The sequence below is a fragment of the Tiliqua scincoides genome, chromosome 5 (assembly GCF_035046505.1).
Source record: "Tiliqua scincoides isolate rTilSci1 chromosome 5, rTilSci1.hap2, whole genome shotgun sequence".
NCBI classification, from domain to species: Eukaryota; Metazoa; Chordata; class Lepidosauria; order Squamata; family Scincidae; genus Tiliqua; species Tiliqua scincoides.
The window spans coordinates 98,269,568-98,294,008 of NC_089825.1; the positions used below are offsets into that span (position 1 = coordinate 98,269,568).

Consider the following 24,441-nt stretch of genomic DNA (forward strand, 5'->3'; position numbering starts at 1 on the left):
CCCTTTAAGTTGGCAAATCACTTAATTAAAAGGAGATTTTTGGACATCCACACCCAACTTCTTTACAGCGCAGTGAGTCAAGTTTGTTCCCCTCAGAATTTTAAGATTTTAACGAAAGCAGGTGTTATGCCATAATATTTAACTTTGTTACTGTGTCCTTATGAGCATAGAGCGTTCACATTGGTTAGATGCAATTCATTTCCATCAGCTGTGCCGTATGGAAGATACAACAGCATCCACTATAGTGAACATCTCTGTAATTGTGGGTGGGGCGCAGTTGAGTCTCTTACGCATGTGGTCCTACATTGTCCATTATATCAGACCTTGTGTAACCAATATCTCTCCTTCTTTTGGAACAAAGGGGCCGTATACCCTGATGTCATCCAACTGAGAAATTTGTTATTATCTATGGACCCCACTATAACAGAGGTCATGGGGGTCTTCTTAAAGTTTTTAATGAGATGCTGTAGTTTTACTTGTAGTAATGGGGAGTGTAACCCCTCATGATTAATTGCATGATCTGTTTCTGAATTGTACATTGTATATGGATGTATTTTATTTTATTCTAATATGCCAGTAAAGGTTTCTGTACTCTATTGGAAATTTCCATGCTATATTTTCTATTTTTTTTCAAGGATGGCACTTGTGGCTGAGACTTTGGAAAGCTTTGGGTGGGAAAATCTGTATTTATGAATAATAGCATAATGTTGTATATCATTGGAATAGTAATTTCATGCAGAACATAATGAAACAAACCATGTTGAATTATCTGCATTCTATCATACGTTAAGGCCAATTAACCTGAAAAAAGAAAACACAACAGCTTTATGTAACAAAAAGTGGATTTTCTAAACTCAGAACTGACCAATGAGACTGATAGTTCCAGGAGCCAATAAGGTGTTAGTGTGACACAGCAGGCAACCATTAAGGTGTTCATATGCAGAGATGGGCAAATCCAACACAGATTGACTTGAGTCAAGTCATGAGTCTCTGCCCCCTTTAACTTGATTTTGAAAACAAGCCCTAACAAGTGGACTTTCCGAGTTGCCCAGAGCATTGTGGGGACTCTAAAAGACTCAAGTGCTGAGTTTTTAGGTAAGGAAGGCAACTGCAGCTCTGTGCACAAAACTGGAGCTGCTGCCAGGGTGTGTGTTTATGTGTATGTTGGAGTTCTCATTTAATACTCCCTGATGTCCCCATCATATCTGTAAAGAAAGTGGGAGGAGGTGGAACAAACTGTGAGTGCACAGACAGAAGTGGCATGAGGGAGGAGGGTCACATGCAGTAGTGGGCAGGCTTACCAGTATGACCCACTCCTTTGCAGCTCTACTCATATGTAGTTTCATTGTGACCAGTCATTCACTGAGCCTGCTGAAACCATGCCATTACTCCTGGATGGCTGTGAATTACCACCACTGTTGCAAGGTGTTGCAAGGTTCAAAAGCAAGACTCAGTAGTCAGGGTGATTGTCTGCAAGTTTTTATTATGTTGCCAGCAAGGGGCGTCTCAAGGGACTCCTGTCCAAAGCATTGAGAGCCTGTGTCAATCTTAGCCAGACCCCTTTATAACATTTTGGGTCCTTTGTTTGAAGATTTGAACTTCCCATTGGCTGAAGTTTGACATCATAGATGGGGCTAACTCTTCATAGGCTGTAGATAGCCCTAGAGACATTTGATTGGTGAGCTTCAAGTTACAGGTTCCAAATAAGGCAAAATTATACATTTAAACATATGAAATACAGAGTTTTCAAGAACCAGTAGAGTGCACTCTAACCTTATTTTTATTCAGAACTGGCCTTTTGGCAAGTCTTCAGACCTTATTTCTTGGCATACATCTCTTTCCTGATTAAGATAACCTTGTTTTGAGCCACCTGCTTTATCTCTTCCCACATTCCTTCTCCTGTTCTCTGCAAAACTCTGTGGGGCTCTCTGCCAACCTTTGTTAAGCAAGGTCCTTTGAACTTGCTTTTACTCTATGCCTTAATTCTACTTGTGACCTGTTACATTGAGTACATTTAAGGGATCTATCTACCTTTCATATATTTTAACATAAACAAGCCAAACTCTCATTGTGTAAAGCAGGGGTGTCCAAATGTTTTGGCAGGAGGGCCACATCATCTCTCTGACACTGTGTCGGGGGCCAGAAAAAAAAAGAATTAATTTACCATTTAAAATTTGAATAAATTTACATAAATGAATATATTAGAGATGGAAGTTATATGAATGAAAGATGGTCTTGCAGTAGCTCAAGGCCTATAAAAAGCCTTGCACAAAGCAAGGCCAGCCTTTCCTTCACTGCCACTGCTGAATCACAGATGTGAAACAGCAAGTAGTAGAGGGAGCCCTCGTCTCACCGCTCAGGTTACAAGTCAAACAGTCATCCTCTTGCTGAGAACAGTTGTGTCGGACCAGCACGGGCTCCATCAAGTCTCTGGAGGGCCAGAGGCTCATTGGAGACTGGGGGCTCCCCTGAGGGCCTGATTGGGAGCCTCTGAGGGCCGCAAGTGGCCCCCGGGCCAGAGTTTGGGCACCCCTGGTGTAAAGGATTTCTTTTAAATGAGAAATCCATTTCTCATTTACTTTTAAACACATTACATGTTCTTCATATCAATTGCAGCTCAATAGAGTCTTCCTCATGAAGGTTTTGCTTATCTAGTATAATTGTATTCTTTTCTGAACCGTTTCTGCATGTTTCTAGTTAAAAAAACCTGTTTCAGCCTGCCAACTGATAATACCAAAACCTTTCTCTACGACAATGTTGCAAATATGTGTGTTTTCCCAGCATTGTGACATCTTGGCTTGCCCGCATATTGCTGCCAAGAAAGAACTCTATCTTTGAGATGAAACTTTCTTTGCCCAAATTCCCATGTCTGTGAACCCAGCAAAACCGCTTACTAAGCTGCTTCTCTGTGAGGCTAACTATGATTTTAGCTTGAAATGGCTTTACTCTCCTATGTGTTTCTATGTTTTAATCAAACCTTTAATGAAACCAGGCGATTAAAATTTACTCTGAGAGCTAACGTATTTCTAGATATGTGTTGGTTATACTTTAAGGGCAGAGACTAATTCAAAGGCTTGGAAGGATAACTAACAGGCAAACATGGTGATTTCTTTGGCACTTCTGTGTTCTGAAATCATTCTTCCAGTGTTTTAATGTAAGGCATGTGACACTATCCTTTGCTCTAAAAAGCATGAAAGAATAATAATTTTAAAACTGCAACTTGTTTTGCTAAGATGGGCATTCTTCTGCTCATTGTTATCTGTTTTGCCATTCAAACAGGGAGCCGAAAAGGCAGAAGCCTCCCTAGTATTCTGTTTCTTCCTCTTATCTACTTGCCTCCTCCACACTTTCAAAGGGAATAGGCTTTGTCTTTGTCTAAAATTCATTTCTTGCCAAGTAGCAACCTTGACGTTTAGCAGAGCTGCCAATGTTAGCAGAGCTTCCCAGTTCAGCAGAACAGCCAGTTTGCAATTTCTAAGCCTTTTCCCTAAAGAACAGGGGTGCCCAAACCCTGGCCCTGGGGCCGCATGCGGCCCTCGAGGCCTCTCAATGCGGCCCTCAGGGAGCCCCCCGTCTCCAATGAGCCCCTGGCCCTCCAGAGATTTGTTGGAGCCCGCACTGGTCCGACACAACTGCTCTCAGCGTGAGGGCGACTGTTTGACCACTTGCGTGAGCTGTGGACTGAGGGCTTCCTCCTCTGCTTGCTGTTTCACCTCTGTGATGCTTTGTGCAAGGCCTCTTGAGCTATTGCAAGACCTTCATTCATTCATATAAGTTCAATCGCCAATATATTCATTTATGTAAATGTATTCAAATTTTAAATGTAAATTAATTCTTTTTCCCCCCGGCCCCTGACACAGTGTCAGAGAGATGATGTGGCCCTCCTGCCAAAAACTTTGGACACCCCTGCTAAAGAAGATGGGGTGGCTTTTAACCTCTTAAGCTTTTAAGCATTTGCCCTAATGGCATATTACCCTTCATTCTGTATTGCCCTCTATCACCACCACCACCCCCGCCGCCTTCTACCCTCACTTGTCCAGGGAAAAAACCTTCTTCTAATTCACTGGTTCCTTTAGAGATGGACAAGAGAGCCCACCTGCCTCCCCCTCCCCCACCTCCTTCTCAATGCAAAACCAAAACATTAAGTCTTCCCTGCCTCCAGGCTGGAAATGCCCTGCTGCTTGCCCGCTCTGAATGATGGCCCCTCAATGTCTTTCACACCTCAAAAAAAGGAAGCAAGCACAGCCAGACAGAGACAGACTTGAGCCTGCATGCGTGGGGACTCGTTTCCCAGTTAGTGGCCCCAGACCCGAGTCAGTGCCAGAGTAAATAATATATAACATTAAATTCATAGCATGGGATGGCTGCTTTGCCTTCTTTTTTTATTTCAAACAGCAGTTGGAGGATGTGGCAAATGGAGCAAAAGTTTGAGGATGTGGCCGCAGTTCCTTAGGACTTTGCTTTCTACTCCTGATCTCACCCCTATACAATATTTCAGTGGTTTGCAAACTTTTTAGAGGCCCTAGAGGCTGCAGCCTGATTTATAAATGCCAAGGAATGTGGTTATAATGGTGACTGGGTAGGAGTGCTATCCCCCCCCCATTAGCAGCTTGTTTAACCCTTAAACAAGGGTGGAATTTCAACAGGTGCAGGTGTAATTCCGAGTCAGTGACCTGTACTCGAGACATTATAAGAGTATAAAATATATAATGGCAATCGGAAGATGGGAGAAATTTAATTGTAGAGATCCAAGTTGAAACAAGGAAAGCATTAATTGTCAATATTTGTGCACCAAACACCCATCAAGATAAGTTTTATTGAAGATTATATGAGAAACTAATCACTGGAGAAGACAGGGATCTTTTTTTATTTGGAGATTTCAGTGTGGTTTTTCAAGCTAAATGGGATGGAAAATTAAATAAAAGATATTTAAAAAGAGGAGGAACCCTACCCAGACCTTTTTTGGAAATGGCAGAAGAATGACAGATGATTGATACATGGAGAACCACTGCTGAACAAAATGCAGGGCTGGTAGGATTCGTTTAAATTACAAACTCTTCTTTCCATAGAGGAAACTGACTCTCTTGACAAGGTTGCCAACTTTGTTTCTTGGATTCTGGCAGGACGGAATTCTGGGTCTTCCGCTATATTATGGTGAATGGGGGGAGGGGGTATTGGATGATTACGAGTGCTTTATTTTATTGTGTGTGTGTTCTGAATGTTTAATGTTTGGTTGTTGTTTCGTATTTCCATTATCTATGCCAATAAAGGTCTTATGTATACATGTACATGGAGAACACAATACCCAGAGAAAAAACACTTTACGTATTATTCAAATTCACATAATTCCTGGTCCAGAATTGATATGTGCTGGGCTTCAGTATCCGGTTTAGGTGGAATGTTTCAGACTGAAATTTTACCTAATATATATGCAGATCATAATCTAATTTCATTAATAATAAGTAAAAAAATAAGGAGAAATACTTGGAAGCTAAATACAGCTCAGTTGAGTAATCAGAAATTTTTGAATCAAGCAAAAACAGAAATGGAATTTTTTTAAAGACCAATTTACATCCAGAAATTAAAACACAAATGGTGTGGGATACAAGTAAAGCATTTTTTTTGAGGATTAGCAATAAGAGATGCAGCGAAACAAAGAATTGGACAAGAGAAGAAAATGAAAGATCTTGTACAAAGATTAGAGAACGATGAAAAGGAATCACAGAAAGAACCTACAAATCAAAGAATCCAACTAAAGATTAAGAAGATACAACATGAAATCAAAGTATTCCAAACCCAGGAAATGGAGAAGAAATTGAAATTGGCAAAACAGAGTTTTTTGGAAAATGCAAACAAACCAGGAAGATGGTTAGCTTACAAGCTTAAAAAAGAAAGACAAAAAAATCATATTAAGACATTGAAAGATTTGACTGGAAAAGAGGAAACAGAATTAGAAATTAAAAAAACAATTATTGAACAATTTTATCAGGTATTATACGGGAGAAAAAATATAGAACATCAGAAACAAACAGTATATCTGAAGAAAAACAACAGCATGAAAATTTTAGATGATCAAAAGAATTTATTGGAAAATACAATTAATATAAGTGAAATTACAGCAGAGATTAAAAGACAAAAACTCCAAAAAATGCCAGGTCCTGATGGATTACCAGCTGAATATTATAAGAAAATTGAAGAAGTATTGTTGTTACCATTTAAAAAAGTGATTGATGACATATGGGAGACCGGAGAAAGGCCAAATTCATGGAAGGAAGGAACAATTACTTTGATACATAAATCAGACGTGGATGAAAAAGAAATTAAAAACTATAGACCCATTTCGCTTTTAAATACAGACTATAAAATTTTAGCTACAAGATTGAAAAAAGTATTAAAACAAATAATTAAAGAAGATCAAACTGGTTTTTTTTACAAAAAGACAATTGAAAATCAATTTGAGAATTATAATAAATATATTGGAATTTTTTTTAATGCTTTATTTATTTATTACAGATACAGGTAAGGAAAATTGGATAGACTTAGGGCTAGGACTACATAGGTTACACACAAGGGTGGTGGCCATCGATTACAACAAACATTAATCCAAACGAAATTAATTATCAATACAAAAGTTATCATATTCATTAACCCAACTGGTTAATACTTTAACATTCCATATTTTTCCTCTAACCTTATCTATCCCATCATTAAAAAAACTTCAAATTTTTACTTATACACTCTTCTTACCACTAAACTAGTCTCTAAAATAAAATCTTTCTTATCTAATTCTTAATTTCTAATATCACATCTAAAAAAGAAGTCTCCGATTACAATGGTATTACCCCCTTCAATATCTCTTATAACATATTATATATCATTTTCCATAACTATCCAATCAAAAAAGCCTTCAAATTTTTACTTATAGACTCTTCTTACCACTAAACTAACCTCTAAAATAAAATCTTTTATCTGATTTTTAATTTCTAATATCACATCTAAAAACAAATATCTCCAATTACAATGGTATTATACTTCACTTATCCACCATATATTTATTAACCCAAAATACAGGTTTAATATTTTCTCCAAAATAAATTGACATCTATAATTTATTCTATTTACCTTCTCTTTTAAAAAATAACCCTTTTATTTATCTTAATACCACTTTGGTTTACACAATACTTATATTCCAAATTTGCAGTTCCATCTAATTTATTTCATATGTTTACCACTTTAATTTTCACAATACTTATAGTCCAAATTCCCTTTTCATCCACTTTAATTTAATATAATTAATAAAATATTTATCTGAATACCACTTAATTTCCACAATGTTTATATTTCAAATTTTCATTTACATCTATTTTGATTTAATATGATTTAAAAAAATTCTACTTATTGTTCAACCATTTTGACCTACTTCTTATTGCTTACTTTGTACTCTATCTTATTGGTGTTCCCTCTTAGTCCTCTGACTGGTTCTTATAAACCTTATAGAATTCTTTGTAAAGGTCAACAGGCTTGTGGATGTGGGAGAACCCGTGGACATTATATATCTGGACTTTCAGAAGGCGTTCGACACGGTCCCTCACCAAAGGCTATTGAAAAAACTCCACAGTCAGGGAATTAGAGGACAGGTGCTCTCATGGATTGAGAACTGGTTGGAGGCCAGGAAGCAGAGAGTGGGTGTCAATGGGCAATTTTCACAATGGAGAGAGGTGAAAAGCGGTGTGCCCCAAGGATCTGTCCTGGGACCAGTGCTTTTCAACCTCTTCATAAATGACCTGGAGACAGGGTTGAGCAGTGAAGTGGCTAAGTTTGCAGACGACTCCAAACTTTTCCGAGTGGTAAAGACCGGAAGTGATTGTGAGGAGCTCCAGAAAGATCTCTCCAGACTGGCAGAATGGGCAGCAAAATGGCAGATGTGCTTCAATGTCAGTAAGTGTAAAGTCATGCACATTGGGGCAAAAAATCAAAACTTTAGATATAGGCTGATGGGTTCTGAGCTGTCTGTGACAGATCAGGAGAGAGATCTTGGCGTGGTGGTGGACAGGTCGATGAAAGTGTCGACCCAATGTGCGGCGGCAGTGAAGAAGGCCAATTCTATGCTTGGGATCATTAGGAAGGGTATTGAGAACAAAACGGCTAATATTATAATGCCATTGTACAAATCTATGGTAAGGTCACACCTGGAGTATTGTGTCTGGTTCTGGTTGCCGCATCTCAAAAAAGACATAGTGGAAATGGAAAAGGTGCAAAAGAGAGTGACTACGATGATTACTGGGTTGGGGCACCTTCCTTATGAGGAAAGGCTATGGCGTTTGGGCCTCTTCAGTCTAGAAAAGAGACGCCTGAGGGGGGGCATTTTTGAGACATACAAAATTATGCAGGGGATGGACACAGTGGGTAGGGAGATGCTCTTTACACTCTCACATAATACCAGAACCAGGGGACATCCACTAAAATTGAGTGTTGGGCGGGTTAGGACAGACAAAAGAAAATATTTCTTTACTCAGCGTGTGGTCAGTCTGTGGAACTCCTTGCCACAGGATGTGGTGCTGGCGTCTGGCCTAGATACCTTTAAAAGGGGATTGGACAAGTTTCTGGAGGAAAAATCCATTACGGGGTACAAGCCATGATGTGTATGTGCAACCTCCTGGTTTTAGAAGTGGGTTATGTCAGAATGCCAGATGCAAGGGAGGGCACCAGGATGAGGTCTCTTGTTATCTGGTGTGCTCCCTGGGGCATTTGGTGGGCTGCTGTGAGATACAGGAAGCTGGACTAGATGAGCCTATGGCCTGATCTAATGGGGCTGTTCTTATGTTTTTATGTTCTTATGAAGACCAAAAAATAGGTCTATATGAAGAAGATGTAAGTTTTGATAAAATATTTTTGATTGATGAAGGGAAATATATAAGAAAAATGTACAGTTTTCTGGAGATAAGAATGGAAGATGAGATAGTTAAAGATGCAATGGTGCGTTAGGCAAAAATTTTTAGATATAATATATCGATGGATGACTGGAATTAAATTTGATCTTCATAAACATGAAGATAAACATAAACGTTTGATCTTCATAAACATGTATGTTATTCATTTCACAAGGACGATCAGGGAGGTGTTTAGGTACTCTGTAATTATCCAGTACTGTAATTTCCTTCCTTGGGTAATCAGTAAGAAATACATCCATATTTCAAAAGGAGATGGATTTATTCTGAACTGTGTCAGTGCTCAATGGTGGAACAGAGATTGATCAGGCATCTCTTCTTTAGCTCACCTCACCGGCCAAACATTTCAGGAGGAAACTCTGTGACCACACATGCTGCTTACATGTGGCTCCAGAGTGAGGCTCTAGCGAGGAGCCTGCCATAGAGATATCATTGTAGCTGGAACTGTAGTTCAGGATGCGGAAGTTCAGATGCAGCTGGGTTAGACATGCATTTGCAGCCCTGTGGTTGTTTTTGCTCTTCTTGCTGCTGTTTCTCCCTTCTCTTGCCTGTTGGGAGGATGTGCCCAGTGAATGTGAATTTGAAGAAAGCTATGGGGATACTAGGCTAGGAGATGCAGTCATTGGTGGGGTCCTCTCTCTTATACGTCCTGTACACTCTGCAATCAATTTTCAGAGACTACCAGCAATGAAGACAAACACATTCTTGTAAGTTATTTCTTGTTTGGTACCCATCATGCTATTTGAAATATGAAGACTAGGGAACAAATGACTGCACTGTGGTGGAATTTCAACAGTTGCAGCTTGTTGGAAAGAACAGGGTGGGGATAGGGGTGTGCCATGGCCGGAAAGGGAATGGCTATTGTTGCAACCAGCTTCACTGACATTTGGTCTCCCTTCCTGGCCACCAACAACTCACACATATCCACTGGGACTTGCACAAGCAAAATCATTGCTGCAGGTCTGAGTAGATCCATTGCAGATCTATGATTGGGGCAGCTAAGACATGCTTCATGGCAAAGGAAGAAGTGTTATCTTACCTAATCATTTTTGTCCTGTTCAACTTCATTCCAGCTCCCCTCTTCCTTAACCCTCTTTAATTCAGCTTCCTTTTCTCATTGTACTAGCGATGAGTTTTTCGGTGTAGAATACTGCAGGGATCATTGTCCCTCAAGTGATTGAGTGCCGTGTGAGTGCCATGTGAACCAGCACTAAAAAAAACAACAACTTTGATCTTGATGGGGCAAGAACCTGACACTGATTGGCCGCTTGCATTCACAATAGCTGTCAGTCATGCCCAGGATGAACAATGCTGTAGCAAAACAGTGCTCATGGAAATGCCACTGTGGGTGGTACTGCTTTATATGTATTTGTGGTGCATGTGACAATGTGATAGACGTTATCTCTGCCTCAATGTCAATCTAATTGCAGAATAGAGTTCAAACATTATCAACATGCCCTGGCCTTCATTTTTGCCATTCATGAAATCAACAGGAATCCCAACCTCTTCCCCAACATGACCCTGGGTTTTAAAATCTACGACAACTTTTTTGAAGGAATGGACACGTATAAGTCCATCCTGGATCTACTCTTCAAAAGGCAAAGGAGTGTACCCAATTACAAGTGTGATAAGAAAGGTGATGTCTTGTCTGTCATTGGGGGATTCATGGTAGAACATGTCATCCAAATGGCCAACATTCTTAGCCACTACAAGTTTCCACAGGTATGTACATTCAGATGCATGAATGGGTGGCAGAAAACTGCTCCTCACTCATTATCTATTATTTGGGACTTTATCAGTGAATGCCCTTTTTTTAGCTTGAAAAGAATTGCAAAGGGGCAATGCAATGAAATAAGTAAATTGCTTATTTTAAAAAAGTAACCATTTGAGGAGGTCCTTGAGATCTCAATTGTATAGGAGGACATAAAATGACTGACCAGCATCCCAGGTGTGGGCAGAGAGACCTTCAGCTCTTAATAATAATAATAATAATAATAATAATAATAATAATAATAATAATAATAATAATAATAATAATAATAATACTGGTATTTTTATGCCACCTTTCTTGGTCATCAGATTTCTCCTCAGACTTTAAATCAAGGCAGTTTTCATACCAAGGTTTTCTAAACCCCCAAAGAGATTTTTACAATAGAATTGCCTCCCAGTCTGGCCTTCCTCTGGCTGCTTCGTCTCCCATGCAACTTGACCGCAACTCTTCTCTGTCACCGATGGTCAACTCGTTATCAGCGTGTCAATAACTCTCGGATACTTCTGGTTGTTTTGTACTGGTGTCCCCAGATCTTCAGGCAGGCATGGCAGTAGCTGAGCTAGACCTCCTGCACAAAATATGTCTTTCAGTGTATAAAACTCAGGTTTGTATCAAGAAAATGTCTCATAAATACAGCACATTATATAAACTGTTCTTAAGCGCACCAATCTTGTCGCACTGATTTAATACTATTTAGTCATGTCTCATATTCTGGGGATACAAACCATAGAGGTGATTTTAATCTTTCAAAAAATTGAAACTTGAAGCTCGGCAAAACAATAGCTTGGTCTGAATCAAATACATTATCCATTTCAGGACTTTAAGTGATGGCTTGTGGACATGGTGAAAGGAAATGTGTTGTAACACATTGAGAGCACAACCCTAAGCATGTCTACAAGTCTCACTGTGTTCAATGGGGCTTACTCCCAGGAAAGCAAGTATAGTGTTGCAGACTTACTATAAATTCCAGGCATAAGTGTGCATAGGATTGCAAACTTACTATAATTTATTGATGGGAATGTCTTCAAAGATACATTGTTCAGTATACTCAGAGTATCATTGATAAGCAAAAATCTGGATTGTAGTAAACACTTTGGTTTGGAAAACAGTGGTTAATTCTCAAACCTGATATGAGCCATGTTTCCCCCTGTTAGCTTACCTATGGAGCATATGAGATGCCAGTCACAAGAAATAATTTTCCTTTTATATACTGGATGGCAATAAGGGAAGGTACTCTACACACCGGAATAGTCCAGCTACTGATGCATTTTCAATGGACATGGATTGGCCTCATTGTTTCAGAGGATGATAGTGGAGAAGGCTTCCTGCAAATGTTGACACCATTGCTTGCCCAGAATAGCATTTGTGTTGCCTTCTTAAAAAGGACTGACAGTCCCAAGGATTTTAATGTGTATTCCACTCAAAGTACATACTTAAAAAATATATTAAGTATACGCCCTACACTTTTATCAACGACAGCCAATGTTGTTATTGTCAGTGGGGACTCTCAGTCTCTGGTAACACTAGCCATCATTTTAAATATTGCTGAATTTATCTATAAATCCCATATAGGGAAGATTTGGATCACACCACCTCAATGGGATATCACCAGATCTACAGAAAATGAGGGCTTCTGTGCAAAAACATTCCATGGGACTTTGTCTTTCACAACCTCCACAAGGCCCGTGCCAGGATTCCAGGACTTCCTTCAGACTCTAAAGCCTGATAAGTCACTCACACGTTTTCTCTGCATTTTCTACAAATCTGCATTCGGGTGTTTCCATGATGGGGAACACTGTACAGGAGAGGAGAAACTGGAGAGCCTGTCTCAGTCTCTGTTTGAGATGGAGATGAGTGATCAGAGCTACCGCATTTACAATGCTCTCTACGCTGTAGCGCATGCTTTAAATGCCATGTTTTTGCCCAGACCAAAAACAGTGCTGAACAGAGGCACATCCAAACTGTTGAACATTGAACCGTGGCAGGTATATTCCTCACTGCATTGATATGGTTATGTATGATGTAATTCCAAACACAGTTAGTAGGAAGAAACTTGCTACTGAGCAGAATGAAAAGTTCTTCTAAATGAAATTGCTGTGGATGGAATGGGTGGTGTGGGTGAAATCATGTCCCTGGGCACATGGGGTGGACACACTGCAGAAGCTAAGCAGATTTGGATCTTGCAGAACTTTGAAGACAGTCAAACTGGGTATCCCAGATGCAATGCTTTAAGTTGCAAAAGGAAAGAAAGATGGAATATAAATATTTAATTGTGAAAACCAGCCACTAGTATTGTTAACACAAAGCTCCCTGTAAACCACTGAGTAGAGGAACAAATGAAATACTTCAATAGAGCTCAACTTTTCCAGCTTTCTATCACCAAGGCAGCTGCAGTGTAGCCCCTAGGCCTCTGTGACTAGCCCCACACTGCAGGATGTAGTGCATGCCCCATTGGCATCAGTACTAGAAAGTTGAATAGCATTGGGCCCAAAGATATGGAAATGTTGGATGGATATAATGGTGAGCTGAGAGGAGAGAAAGATGAGGAAGATCTGGCAAGCCTATTCTGTTTTTAATGAATGAATAAAATGTTCTTGTATCTTGTAATTGGTACATCTCAGGTTTACAGGTACCTTTTTTTGACTGGGTGTTTGATAATACAGTGTACAATATTAAGGTATCAACTGTTTTCTACTTTCCGTTTTTGTCCAATCTAGATGCACTCTTTTCTGAAAAATGTCCACTTTAACAATGGTGCTGGCCATGAAGTCTGGTTTGCTGATGAGGAATTGTCATCTGGACTTGATGTTATTAATTGGGTCACTTTCCCTAATCAATCCTTCCTTAAGATTCAAGTTGGAAAGATGTCTCCAAGTCAAGAGTTTACCATCCACGATGATGCCATTGTGTGGAATAGCAGATTTAAGGAGGTAGGGCTAAAATTCTTCAGCAAGGTGACCTCCTCATTTGCCTGGGAACATGATTTTACCCACACCACCCAAGCATTCCTGAGCATCTGAACGTTCCTGGAGACATGCACTGCATGCTATGGTGAAGGCATGACTGAGAGGCCTTTGAGATGTAAGGGAACATACTTTCCCCTTACCTCTGCATAGGCCCCTGACAGTTTATGGGTCTCCTCCTACCTATGCCTGCCAGTTAATTGGTATGAGCCCAAGGAGATCCAGAGGGTGGAGCAGCTTGAAAAATAGGGGATCGAATCCAAAATGCATGACTGCCAGCAGATCAACCCTTTCCTTCCCTGACACACCCCAGTTCCTCCCCTGAAGTGCCCCATTACTCTTCCTCTCTGCTTATGGCCCACCCCTGACGACAACTTGCTTGGGATGGTAGAGACTCCTGAAGCCACGGCTGTGCACTCTGTGGTGCTCACCATTTGTGGCATTGGCCTGACAGCACGCAACAGAGGCCCGGCTCTTGTGCTGCCACAAAGTGTCCTGCAATGCTGGAATGTGAGTTCTGGCAGTGCAGAGTGACCATAGGATTGTACCCTTACAGAGCAATCCTATGCCTCCCTACTCAGAAATAAGTCTCACTGAGTTCAATTGAATTCTCAAACTGTGGGTCAGGACCCACGAGGTGTGTCACGAGCCATTTTCAGGTGGGCCTCCATTCATTTCAAGGTGTATTTTATTTTTAATATATTAGATGCATGTGACTGCATTTGTGGAAATGTTACCGATCTGCACTTTTAACAGGCTACTATGGGTATGCCTTTAACGATGATAGTCAATGGGGATTACACCCAGGTAAGTGTGAATAGGATTGCAGTCTGTGTGGTGTTTGGGGCATTTTTAAAAAACTGATTGACAACAGCTTGGGAGGGTTGTTCTTTATTTTAAGCCAATCTGTAATATTTTAATGTACTTATTTACTCTAATTTTGTTGTATGGGGGAGTGAAAAACGTTCCTGCTTGATGATGTCACTAGAAGCCATAAGATCACTTCCAGGTTAATGACATCACTTCTTTTGGGTCCCAATAGATTGTCACTCTAAAAAGTGGGTCTCGGGGCTAAAATAAATAAAAGACAGAATAAAACTATTTTAAACATATTTGCAAGGCACATAGCATGTCATGTTGATTAAACAAATACCTATATTGAGATAAACGTTGAGATAAATATCAAATAGATAGCTGGGTTTTGAGGTGGGACTCAAAGTTTGTGTCCCATGTACAAGTTTTAACAAGTTGAAGCCTACTGGAGAAAGAAGGATGGCCATAGTGGGGGACATTAAAAGAGCTTCTACTTATGTCCCTATTTTTTATTCTTAGACATCACCCCATCAGAATCTAATTGCTATTGGGCACTGGCAGACCTGGGGAGGAGGTAAAATGCCATGGGGCGCCACACCTCAGAGCCGGCCAGCCCCCATGCCTCCGTCCACACCCCTGCTGCCAGCCATGCCCCCTCACCACTGCTTTTGGGTGACCTCCGGAGGCATTCTGGGGGCTGTGGAGGTCGCACATGTCAGATCTGCCACATTTCCCATCATGCATACCATGGTAGCATCAGGTTTAATATGCTTAAAATGAAGTGAAGTGAATGGGGACACACCTGACCGACCTAATCAATCCTGAACCACAGTTAGCTGCCATCCACACCCCCACCGCCATCCACATCTCCCAATCGCCATTTTCGGCTGCCCTCTGAAGTCCTTCTGGGAACTGAGATGGCGGCACAAGGCCTTCTTCAAAACCCTGCAAACTGTCACTTCTGGTTTTCCGACAAAAACTGGAAGTGATGTTTAAAAGCACTTGAAGGCCTCCGGAAGGCCAGAGGAGGCCACGTGCCTCCTGGATGTGATGGTAAGAGGTAGCAACCACTGGGGCAGGCAGCATTCTGTAGTCCTGGCCTGGGGCAGCACAGGGGCCAGGAATGCCAGTGCGATGGGCCAGTTCCCTGATGAAATAAAAGCATGCTAAGTCTTCTGCTAGCAAAGGGCCCTTTGGGAATAAAACCAAATGCTGACGTATTTCCTGTTTCATTTGGCTCTGCCCTGGGCTCTTTTGAGCCTCGGTAGGAAAAAGAAACCTCTCTACCAAAATGTGAGAATAGAACTCTCCCTGAAATCCAATAGAACGGGAGTCTTCAAGAGGTCACTCGCAGCACGGGAGTAATCTGTTGCTGGTCAGGTGAGCTGCTCTCGATAAGGTGAAGTGCACTGAAAGGGAAGGATGGTCATGGTGGTGGGCATCCAACGTTGGCTTCAGCGTTTCTCCTCATTCTTTGCTCTTAGAATCTGCCTCGTTCAACCTGTGTTGAGAGCTGCCGTGTTGGACACAGCAAGACGGTTCGAGAGGGGGAAGCAATCTGTTGCTATGATTGTACTCCGTGTCCCGATGATATGATGTCTAACCAGACAGGTAAGTGGCAGTGCACAGATTTTCCAGGAAATATTTGCAAATATTAGTCCACCCTAAAACCATAACATATACCTTTGTACTGGCCTGCTCTGCTGCAAACAATTTATGATGCACTGCTTCTTAAAGGGATCACTGATTGCAACTGCAACAAGGGAGGCACCATGAAAGACTTCATAAGAACATAATAACATAAGAATAGCCCCACTGGATCAGGCCTTAGGCCCATCTAGTCCAGCTTCCTGTATCTCACAGCGGCCCACCAAATGCCCCAGGGAGCACATCAGATAACCTCATCCTGGTGCCCTCCCTTGCATCTGGCATTCTGACATAGCCCATTTCTAAAATCAGGAGGTTGCACATGCACATCATGGTTTGTAACCTGTAATGGATTTTTCCTTCAGAAATTTGTCCAATCCCCTTTTAATGGCATCCCAGGCCAGATGCCATCACCACATCCTGTGGCAAGGAGTTCCACAGACTAACCACACGCTGAGTAAAGAAATATTTTTCTTTTGTCTGTTCTAACTCTCCCAACACTCAATTTTAGTGGATGTCCCCTGGTTCTGGTGTTTTGTGAGAGTGTAAAGAGCATCTCTCTCTCCACTCTGTCCATCCCCTGCATAATTTTGTATGTCTCAATCATGTCCCCCCTCAGGCGTCTCTTTTCTAGGCTGAAGAGGCCCAAACGCCGTAGCCTTTCCTCATAAGGAAGTGCCCCAGCCCCGTAATCATCTTAGCTACCCTCTTTTGCACCTTTTCCATTTCCACTATATCCTTTTTGAGATGCGGCGACCAGAACTGGACACAACACTCCAGGTGTGGCCTTCCCATAGATTTGTACAACGGCATTATAATATTAGCCATTTTGTTCTCAATACCTTTTCTAATGATCCCAAGCACAGAATTGGCCGTCTTTACTGCCACCGCACATTGGGTCAACACTTTCATCAACCTGTCCACCACCACCCCAAGATCTCTCTCCTGATCTGTCACAGACAGCTCAGAACCCATCAGCCTATATGTGAAGATTTGATTTTTTGCCCCAATGTGCATGACTTTACACTTACTGACATTCAAGCATATCTGCCATTTTGCTGCCCATTCTGCCAGTTTAGAGAGATCCTTCTGGAGCTCCTCACAATCACTTCTGGTCTTCACCACTGGCAAAAGTTTGGTGTCGCCTGCAAACTTAGCTACCTCACTGCTCAAACCTGTCCCCAGGTCATTTATGAAGAGGTTGAAAAGCACTTGGGGCACACCGCTTTTCACTTCTCTCCATTGTGAAAATTGCCCACTGTCACCCACTCTCTGTTTCCTGGTCTTCAACCAGGTCTCAGTCCAGGAGAGGACCTGTCCTCTAATTCCCTAACTGTGGAGTTTTTTCAGTAGCCTTCGGTGAGGGACCGTGTCAAATGCCTTCTGGAAGTCCAGATATATAATGTCCACGGGTTCTCCCGCATCCACATGCTTGTTGACCTTTTCAAAGAATTCTAAAAGGTTCGTGAGGCAAGACTTACCCTTACAGAAGCCATGCTGATTCTCCCTCAGCAAGGCTTGTTCGTCTATGTGTTTTGAGATTCTATCTTTGATGAGGCATTCCACCATCTTACCCGGTATGGATGTTATTCTTAGATGTTATCGCATCAGAATCTAATTGCTATTGGGCACTGGCATACCGGGGGGAGGTAAAATGCCCTGGGGTGCCACCCCTCAGAGCCGGCTGGTCCCCCTGCCATCATCCACACCCCTGCTGCCATCCTTGCCGCCTCACCACTGCTTTTGGCTGCCCTCTGGAAGCATTCTGGGGACTATGGACGGTGCACATGTCAAAACTGAAAGTAGTGTCTAAAAGCACTGGAGGGCGAGAGGAGGCCATGCGCAGCCTGGTGGCAACCAGTGGGGGAGGGGCAGCATTCTGTGGTCCTGGCCTCGGGTGGCACAGGGGCCAGGAATGCCAGTGCTACTGGGCCAATTCCCTGATAAAATAAAAGCATACTAAGTCTTCTGCTAGCAAAAGAGCACTTCTGGAATAAAACCAAATTCCGATGCATTTCCTGTTTCATTTGGGCTCTGCTCCGAACTGTTTTGAACCCAGTAGGAAGACTAAATCTACAGCAGCGGTTCTCACACATTTAACATTGGGACCCAGTTCTTGGAATGAGAATCTGTCAGGACTCACCTGACCGGAAATGACATCATCAAGTAGGAAAAAATTTTACAATCCTAGGCTGCAATCCTACCCACATTTACGCAGGAGTAAGTCCCATTTACTATCATTGTGAAAAGAATATACATAGTAGCTTGTTAAAAGTACAGGTCTGAAACATTTTCCCAAATGCATTCACATACCACAGTAGCATCAAATCTAATATACTAAAAATAAAATATTGAAATGAATGGAGACACACCTGAAATTGGCTCACGACCCACCGAGTGGGTCCCGACCCACAATTTGAGAAAAACTGCTCTACAGAAATGTGAGTATAGAACCCCTGCTGAAGTCAAATACAACAGGAGTCCTTAACAGGTCGCTGCAGCAGGGGAGTTCTCTGTTGCTGGTCAGAATTGAGTTGAGCTCCTGCTCTTGATAAGCTGAAGTGCACTGAAAGGGAAGGATGGTTCTGGTGGTGGGCATCAAATGTTTGCTTCACATTTTTGTTCTTCGAATGTGCCTCGTTCAACCTGCGTTCAGAGCTGCCACGTTGGACACAGCAAGACGGTTCGAGAAAGAGAAGCAATCTGTTGCTATGATTGCACGCCCTGTCCCGATGGCATGATGTCTAACCAGACAGGTAAGTGGCAGTGCACAGATTTTCCAGGAAATATTTGCAAATATTTGTTCACCCTAACACCATAGCACATGCATTTGTATGGTCTGCTCTTCTCCAAATACTTAAATCATGATCCACTGATTCTTAACGGGAACACTGGTTACAAATGCAACAAGGGAGGCACCTTGAAAGACTTCAGAGGCAGTCCATCATACAGTTCAGTGCACTTAATCCCGCTGGTGCCTATCCCTTGCTGCATTTGGTCATTCACTCCCCCAACCCTAAGCACTGAAGTGCTTACAAAGAAAATGGGGAATTCCTGTCCAACATTTTCTCTCAACCTCCCATCATTCTTCTGGATTCATACAGCTAGTGACACTCTCTTTGTCCTTTTCAGATGCAGCTCATTGTGACAAATGCCCAGAAGATCAGTACCCAAACAAGAATCAAGATCAATGTATCCCCAAAGAGACAGCCTTCCTAAACTACGAGGAACCCTTAGGAATCAGTTTGGTTTCTATTGCTGTTTCCTTTACAGCAATAGCAGTTATGGTGATACTGATCTTTTTAAAGAACTGGAACACTCCCATTGTCAAAGCCAACAATCAAAACCTCACCTGCATTCTTCTCACCTCCATCCTGCTTTGCTACCTTTCCTCCCTGCTCTTCATCGGCAAACCTGGAAAGGTCTCCTGCCTTCTCCGACAATTGGCTTTTGGCATCATTTTCTCTGTGGCTGTTTCTTCTGTTTTGGCTAAAACCATCACTGTAGTCCTGGCCTTCATGGCCACCCAGCCAGGGAACAGGATGAGGAAATGGCTGGGGAAAAAAGTGGCCCACTCCATTGTTCTTTCCTGTTCCCTCATTCAAGTGGGGATCTGCACTGTATGGCTGTCCACCTCTCCTCCATTTCCAGATGTTGACATGCACTCCCAGACTGAGCACATCATAGTGGAGTGTAATGAAGGGTCGATCATCATGCTCTATTCTGTCCTGGGCTACGTTGGTTTTCTGGCCCTCACCAGCTTCACAGTCGCTTTCCTTGCCCGAAAACTGCCAGATACTTTCAATGAAGCCAAATTCATCACCTTCAGCATGCTGGTCTTCTGCAGTGTGTGGATCTCCTTCATTCCTGCTTACCTGAGCACCAAGGGGAAAGACGTGGTGGCTGTGGAGGTCTTTGCCATCTTGGCTTCCAACACTGGCCTTCTGATTTGCATTTTTCTGCCTAAATGCTATGTTATTGTGCTAAAACCAGCTCTCAACTCCAAGCAGCTGCTAACAGAGAAAAGAAGTAATTAAATCCGATTCCAAGATGATAGTTGTTTTGCATGTTTCTCTCTCTCTATGTTTCCATACAGCAAGAATACTAGAGCATAGCATATCACATTTTTAACTCAGATCAGATTCTTTGGTATGGAATGTACACGGAGGGATGAGAAATCATTTCAGGATCAATAGTTGCATCTCCTTGGCAGCTATCCAAGGATAATGTTAATAATGCAGGATAAAGACACAACCCAGAAGTCAAAATGATGAAACAAGGAAATAGAAACTTCATATAAATGCATGATACTGAGGCAGCACAGGGTCACCAAAACAACCCAAAGGTTTCCATCCTTTAAGACAGGGGTGTAAAACCTTTTGGCAAAATGGCCACATCATCTCTCTCACACTGTGTCAGGGGCTGGGGAAAAAAAGAATGAATTCAGGTTAAAAGTTGAATAAATATACATAAGTTTACATAAATTAATATACTAGAGGTGGAACTTATATGAATGAATGAAGGTCTTGCAATAGCTCAAGGCCTATAAAAGGTCTTACAAAAGGCAAGGCAGGCTTTTTCTTTGCTGCTGCTACTGCATCACAGATGTGAATCAGCAAGCAGTGGAGGGAGCCCTCATCCCACAGCTAATGTGAGAGGTCAAACAGTCGCCAAACAGTCACCCTCATGCTGAGAGCAGTTGCATCCGGACAGTGCAGGCTCCAGCAAGTTTCTGGAGGGCCAGAGGCTCATTGGAGACTGGGGTGTCCCTGAGGGTTGCATTGGGATTCTTCAATGGCCGCAAGTGACCCCATGGCAGGGGTTTGGGTACCCCTGTTCTAAGAGTAGTATCTTCCTCCAAGAAGTCCTTCTTTCACAGGAAGAACACTTTATCTGAGTAGAGGAAGGGAATCTCTGTAGTCCAAACTATTGGAAATTTTCTATAGTTCTGAGTTTTTTTTCTAATCATGGATATTTCTGGTCATGATCCAATAACCCAATTTCTTCTCAGCATTATAAAGTGCTGCTTCTCAGTACTTTTACCACAGTACACTTATAACGGGCCCTTTTCTTTCAATGTTTATCATCTAGATCTCAGCCACACAGTCATAATGAACTCCAGGTTGATGCATTAGACCAGAATAAGCACCCAACACTGATGCACTGGTGCGGTCACTGGGTCAGAAAGAGAAAAATTGCGATATGCCTTATGTGGTATCATGAAGGGGTGTGGATGGTGCGTACTGCATCGGCTGACACCCTCAGGGAGATGGAACCACTAGTGGTCGACATTTTGGAAACCTATTTGACTATTTGAATTTATGAATAATACCATCATGTTATATGGGACTTGAATGTTAGATATAGTAATAGTAATTGCATGCAGAACATAAATGAAACAAACCATGTTGAATTATCTGCATTCCATCACACATTGGGCCATTTAACCCCCAGAAAGAAAACACAACTGCCTTCCTTATGTAACAAAAAGTGAATTTGCTGAACTCAAAACTCACCAGTAACACTGATTGTTCCAAGTACCAATGATGTGTTATTGTGACACAGCAGGCAACCAATACGGTGTTCGTATGCAAGGATCAGCAAATTAAGCGCAGCTTGACTTGACTCAAGTTATGAGTCTCCACCCCCTTTAACTTGACTCAAAAAGGAGCCCGAACAAGCGGACTTTCCTACTTGCCTAGAGCATTCTGGGGACTCTAAAAGACTTAAATCCTGAGTTTTTAGGTAAAAAAGGCAACTGCAGCTCTGTGGACAAAAACGGAGCTGCTGGCAGGGTGTGTGTTTATGTGTATGTTGGAGTTCTCATTTAATACTCCCCTGATGTCCCCATCATATCTGTAAACAAGGTGGGAGGGGGTGGAACAAACTGTGAGTGCGCAGACAGAAGTGGCACGAGGGAGGAGGGTCACATGCAGCAGCGGGCAGGCTTACCAGTATGACCCACTCCTTTGCAGCTCTACTCATAAGTAGTTTCATTGTGACCAGTCATTCAAGGAGCCTGCTGAAACCATGCCATGACTCCTGGATGGCTATGAATTACCACCACCACCACCCCCGCCGCCTTCTTCCCTCACTCGTCCAGGGAAAAAATCTTCTTCCAATTATCACTAGTTCCTTTAGAGATGGACAAGGGAGCCCACCCGCCTGCTTCTCAATGCAAATCCAAAACATTAAGTCTTCCCTGCCTCCCAGCTGGAAATGCCCTGCTGCTTGCCCGGTCTGAATGATGGCCCCACAATGTCTTTCACACCTCAGAAAAAGTAAACAAGCACACCCAGACAGAGACAGACTTGATTCTGCATGTGTGGGGACTCCTTTCCGAGTGACCTCAGACCCGAGTCAGTGCCAGAGTAAATAATATATAACACTAAATTCATAGCATGGGATGGCTGCTTTGCCTTCTTTTTTATTTTTTTATAAGTCAAATAGCAGTTGGAGGACCTGCCATATGGAGCAAAAGTTTCAGGATGTGGCTGCAGTTCTTTTGGACTTTGCTTTGGTTCCACTCCTGATCTCACCACTATACAATATTCCAGCAGTTTGCAAACTTTGTAGAGGCCCGAGAGGCTGCAGCCTGATTTCTAAATGCCAAGGAATGTGGCTATAATGGTGATTGGGCAGGAGTGCTCTCCCCCCTCCCGATTAGCAGCTTGTTGCACCCTTGATGCACAGTCTGCCCTGTCAGTTTCACACCCAAACAAATATGGGGTCAAGTCCCACTAGTGGGTTTCAGACTCACAGTTTGGAAACTGCTACACGATTTGAAACAGAACAATGTTTGCATTGACAAACCATTTGGTGCTTCTTTCTGTTTAAATTTTCACACAGGAGCATGACTGGAAATGTAACCATATGTCCAAAAGTCCTAAACCCCCCTACCATCCACCATTGTTTTGTTAAATTAAATACTATCCCCACAGTTTTAAAAAAAATTCCAACAGACCATTTTTCATATGTAGTATAATAAAATTTGGCCCATCTGCCTAGCACTCCTTTATCAGATTTATCTAACATATAGCAACTCATCTATGGAAAGGGGTGAAATCTGAATGGGGATCACAAGGAAGGCAACCCACATCTCACCATGATCCCAGTTCAGACTCCCTTCCACAAAATTGCATACCCTTTGATCTTTGTAAACATGTATGTTTTTCATTTCACAAAGACGATCAGGGAGATGTTTAGATACTCTGTAATTATCCAAAGTATGGTTATTTCCTTCCTTGCGCAGTTGGTAAGAAATGCATCCATATTTCAAAAGGAGGTGGATCTATTCTGAACTGTATCAGTGCCCCATGGAGGAACAGAGATCACCAAACATTTCTTCTTCAAAACATTTTGGGAAGACATCTCTGTGACCACACATGCTGCTGAGTGAGGTTCCTGTGAGGTTCCATCAGGATGCCAGCCACAGAGATATCATTGTAGCTGGAACTGTAGTTCAGGATGCAGAAGTTCAGATGCAGCTTGGTTAGACATGCATTTGCAGCCCTGTGGCTGTTTCTGCTCTTCCTGCTGCTGCTTCTCCCTTCTCTTGCCTGTTGGGAGGATGTGCCCAGTGAATGTGAATTTGAAGAAAGCTATGGGGATACTAGGCTAGGAGATGCTGTAGTTGGTGGGGTCCTCTCTCTTATACGTCCTGTACACTCTGCAATCAATTTTCAGAGACTACCAGCAATGAAGACAAACAAATTCTTGTAAGTTATTTCTTGTTTGGTACCCATCATGCTATTTGAAATATGAAGACTAGAGATCAAACAACTGCACTGGGGTGGAATTTCAACAGGTGCAGCTTGTTGGGAAGAACAGGGTGGGGTTGGGGCTGTGCCATGGTCAGGAAGGGAGCGGATATCTTTGAACGCACCTTTGTTTATATCCTATCTCCCTTCCTGGCCACAAACTACCTACACATATCCACTTGGACTTGCAGCAGCAAAATCACAGGCACAGTAGATCCATTGCAGCAGCTAAGACTTACTTCAGGACAAAGGAAGAAATGTTCCCTTACGTAATCATTTTTGTTCTGGTCAGATGAACAACTCCATTCCTGCACCCCTCTTCCTTACACCTCTTTAGTTTTGTTTCCTTTTCTCATTGTACTTGGGATGAGTTTTTCACTGTACAAGCATATATCCAGTAGTGTGGGTGTCACTGTCCTCTAAAATTGAGTGCTGTGCAAATCAGCACTAAAAAAGCACACTGTTCTTGATGGGACAAGAACCTGACACTGATTGGCCAGAATACACTGCTCTGATTGACAATAGCTGTCAGTCATGCC

The 24,441-nt window shown here is 42.2% G+C and overlaps 1 protein-coding gene across 1 annotated transcript; it reads left to right on the plus strand.

Moving 5' to 3' along the window:
- The first annotated feature begins 14,462 nt into the window (after positions 1-14,462).
- On the plus strand, positions 14,463-20,179 carry LOC136652519 (vomeronasal type-2 receptor 26-like). The gene is made up of 3 exons (XM_066629462.1): positions 14,463-14,489; positions 15,980-16,106; positions 19,275-20,179. Exons 1-3 carry the CDS (start codon positions 14,463-14,465, stop codon positions 20,177-20,179), a joined length of 1,059 nt encoding a protein of 352 aa, XP_066485559.1.
- The last annotated feature ends 4,262 nt before the right edge of the window (positions 20,180-24,441 follow it).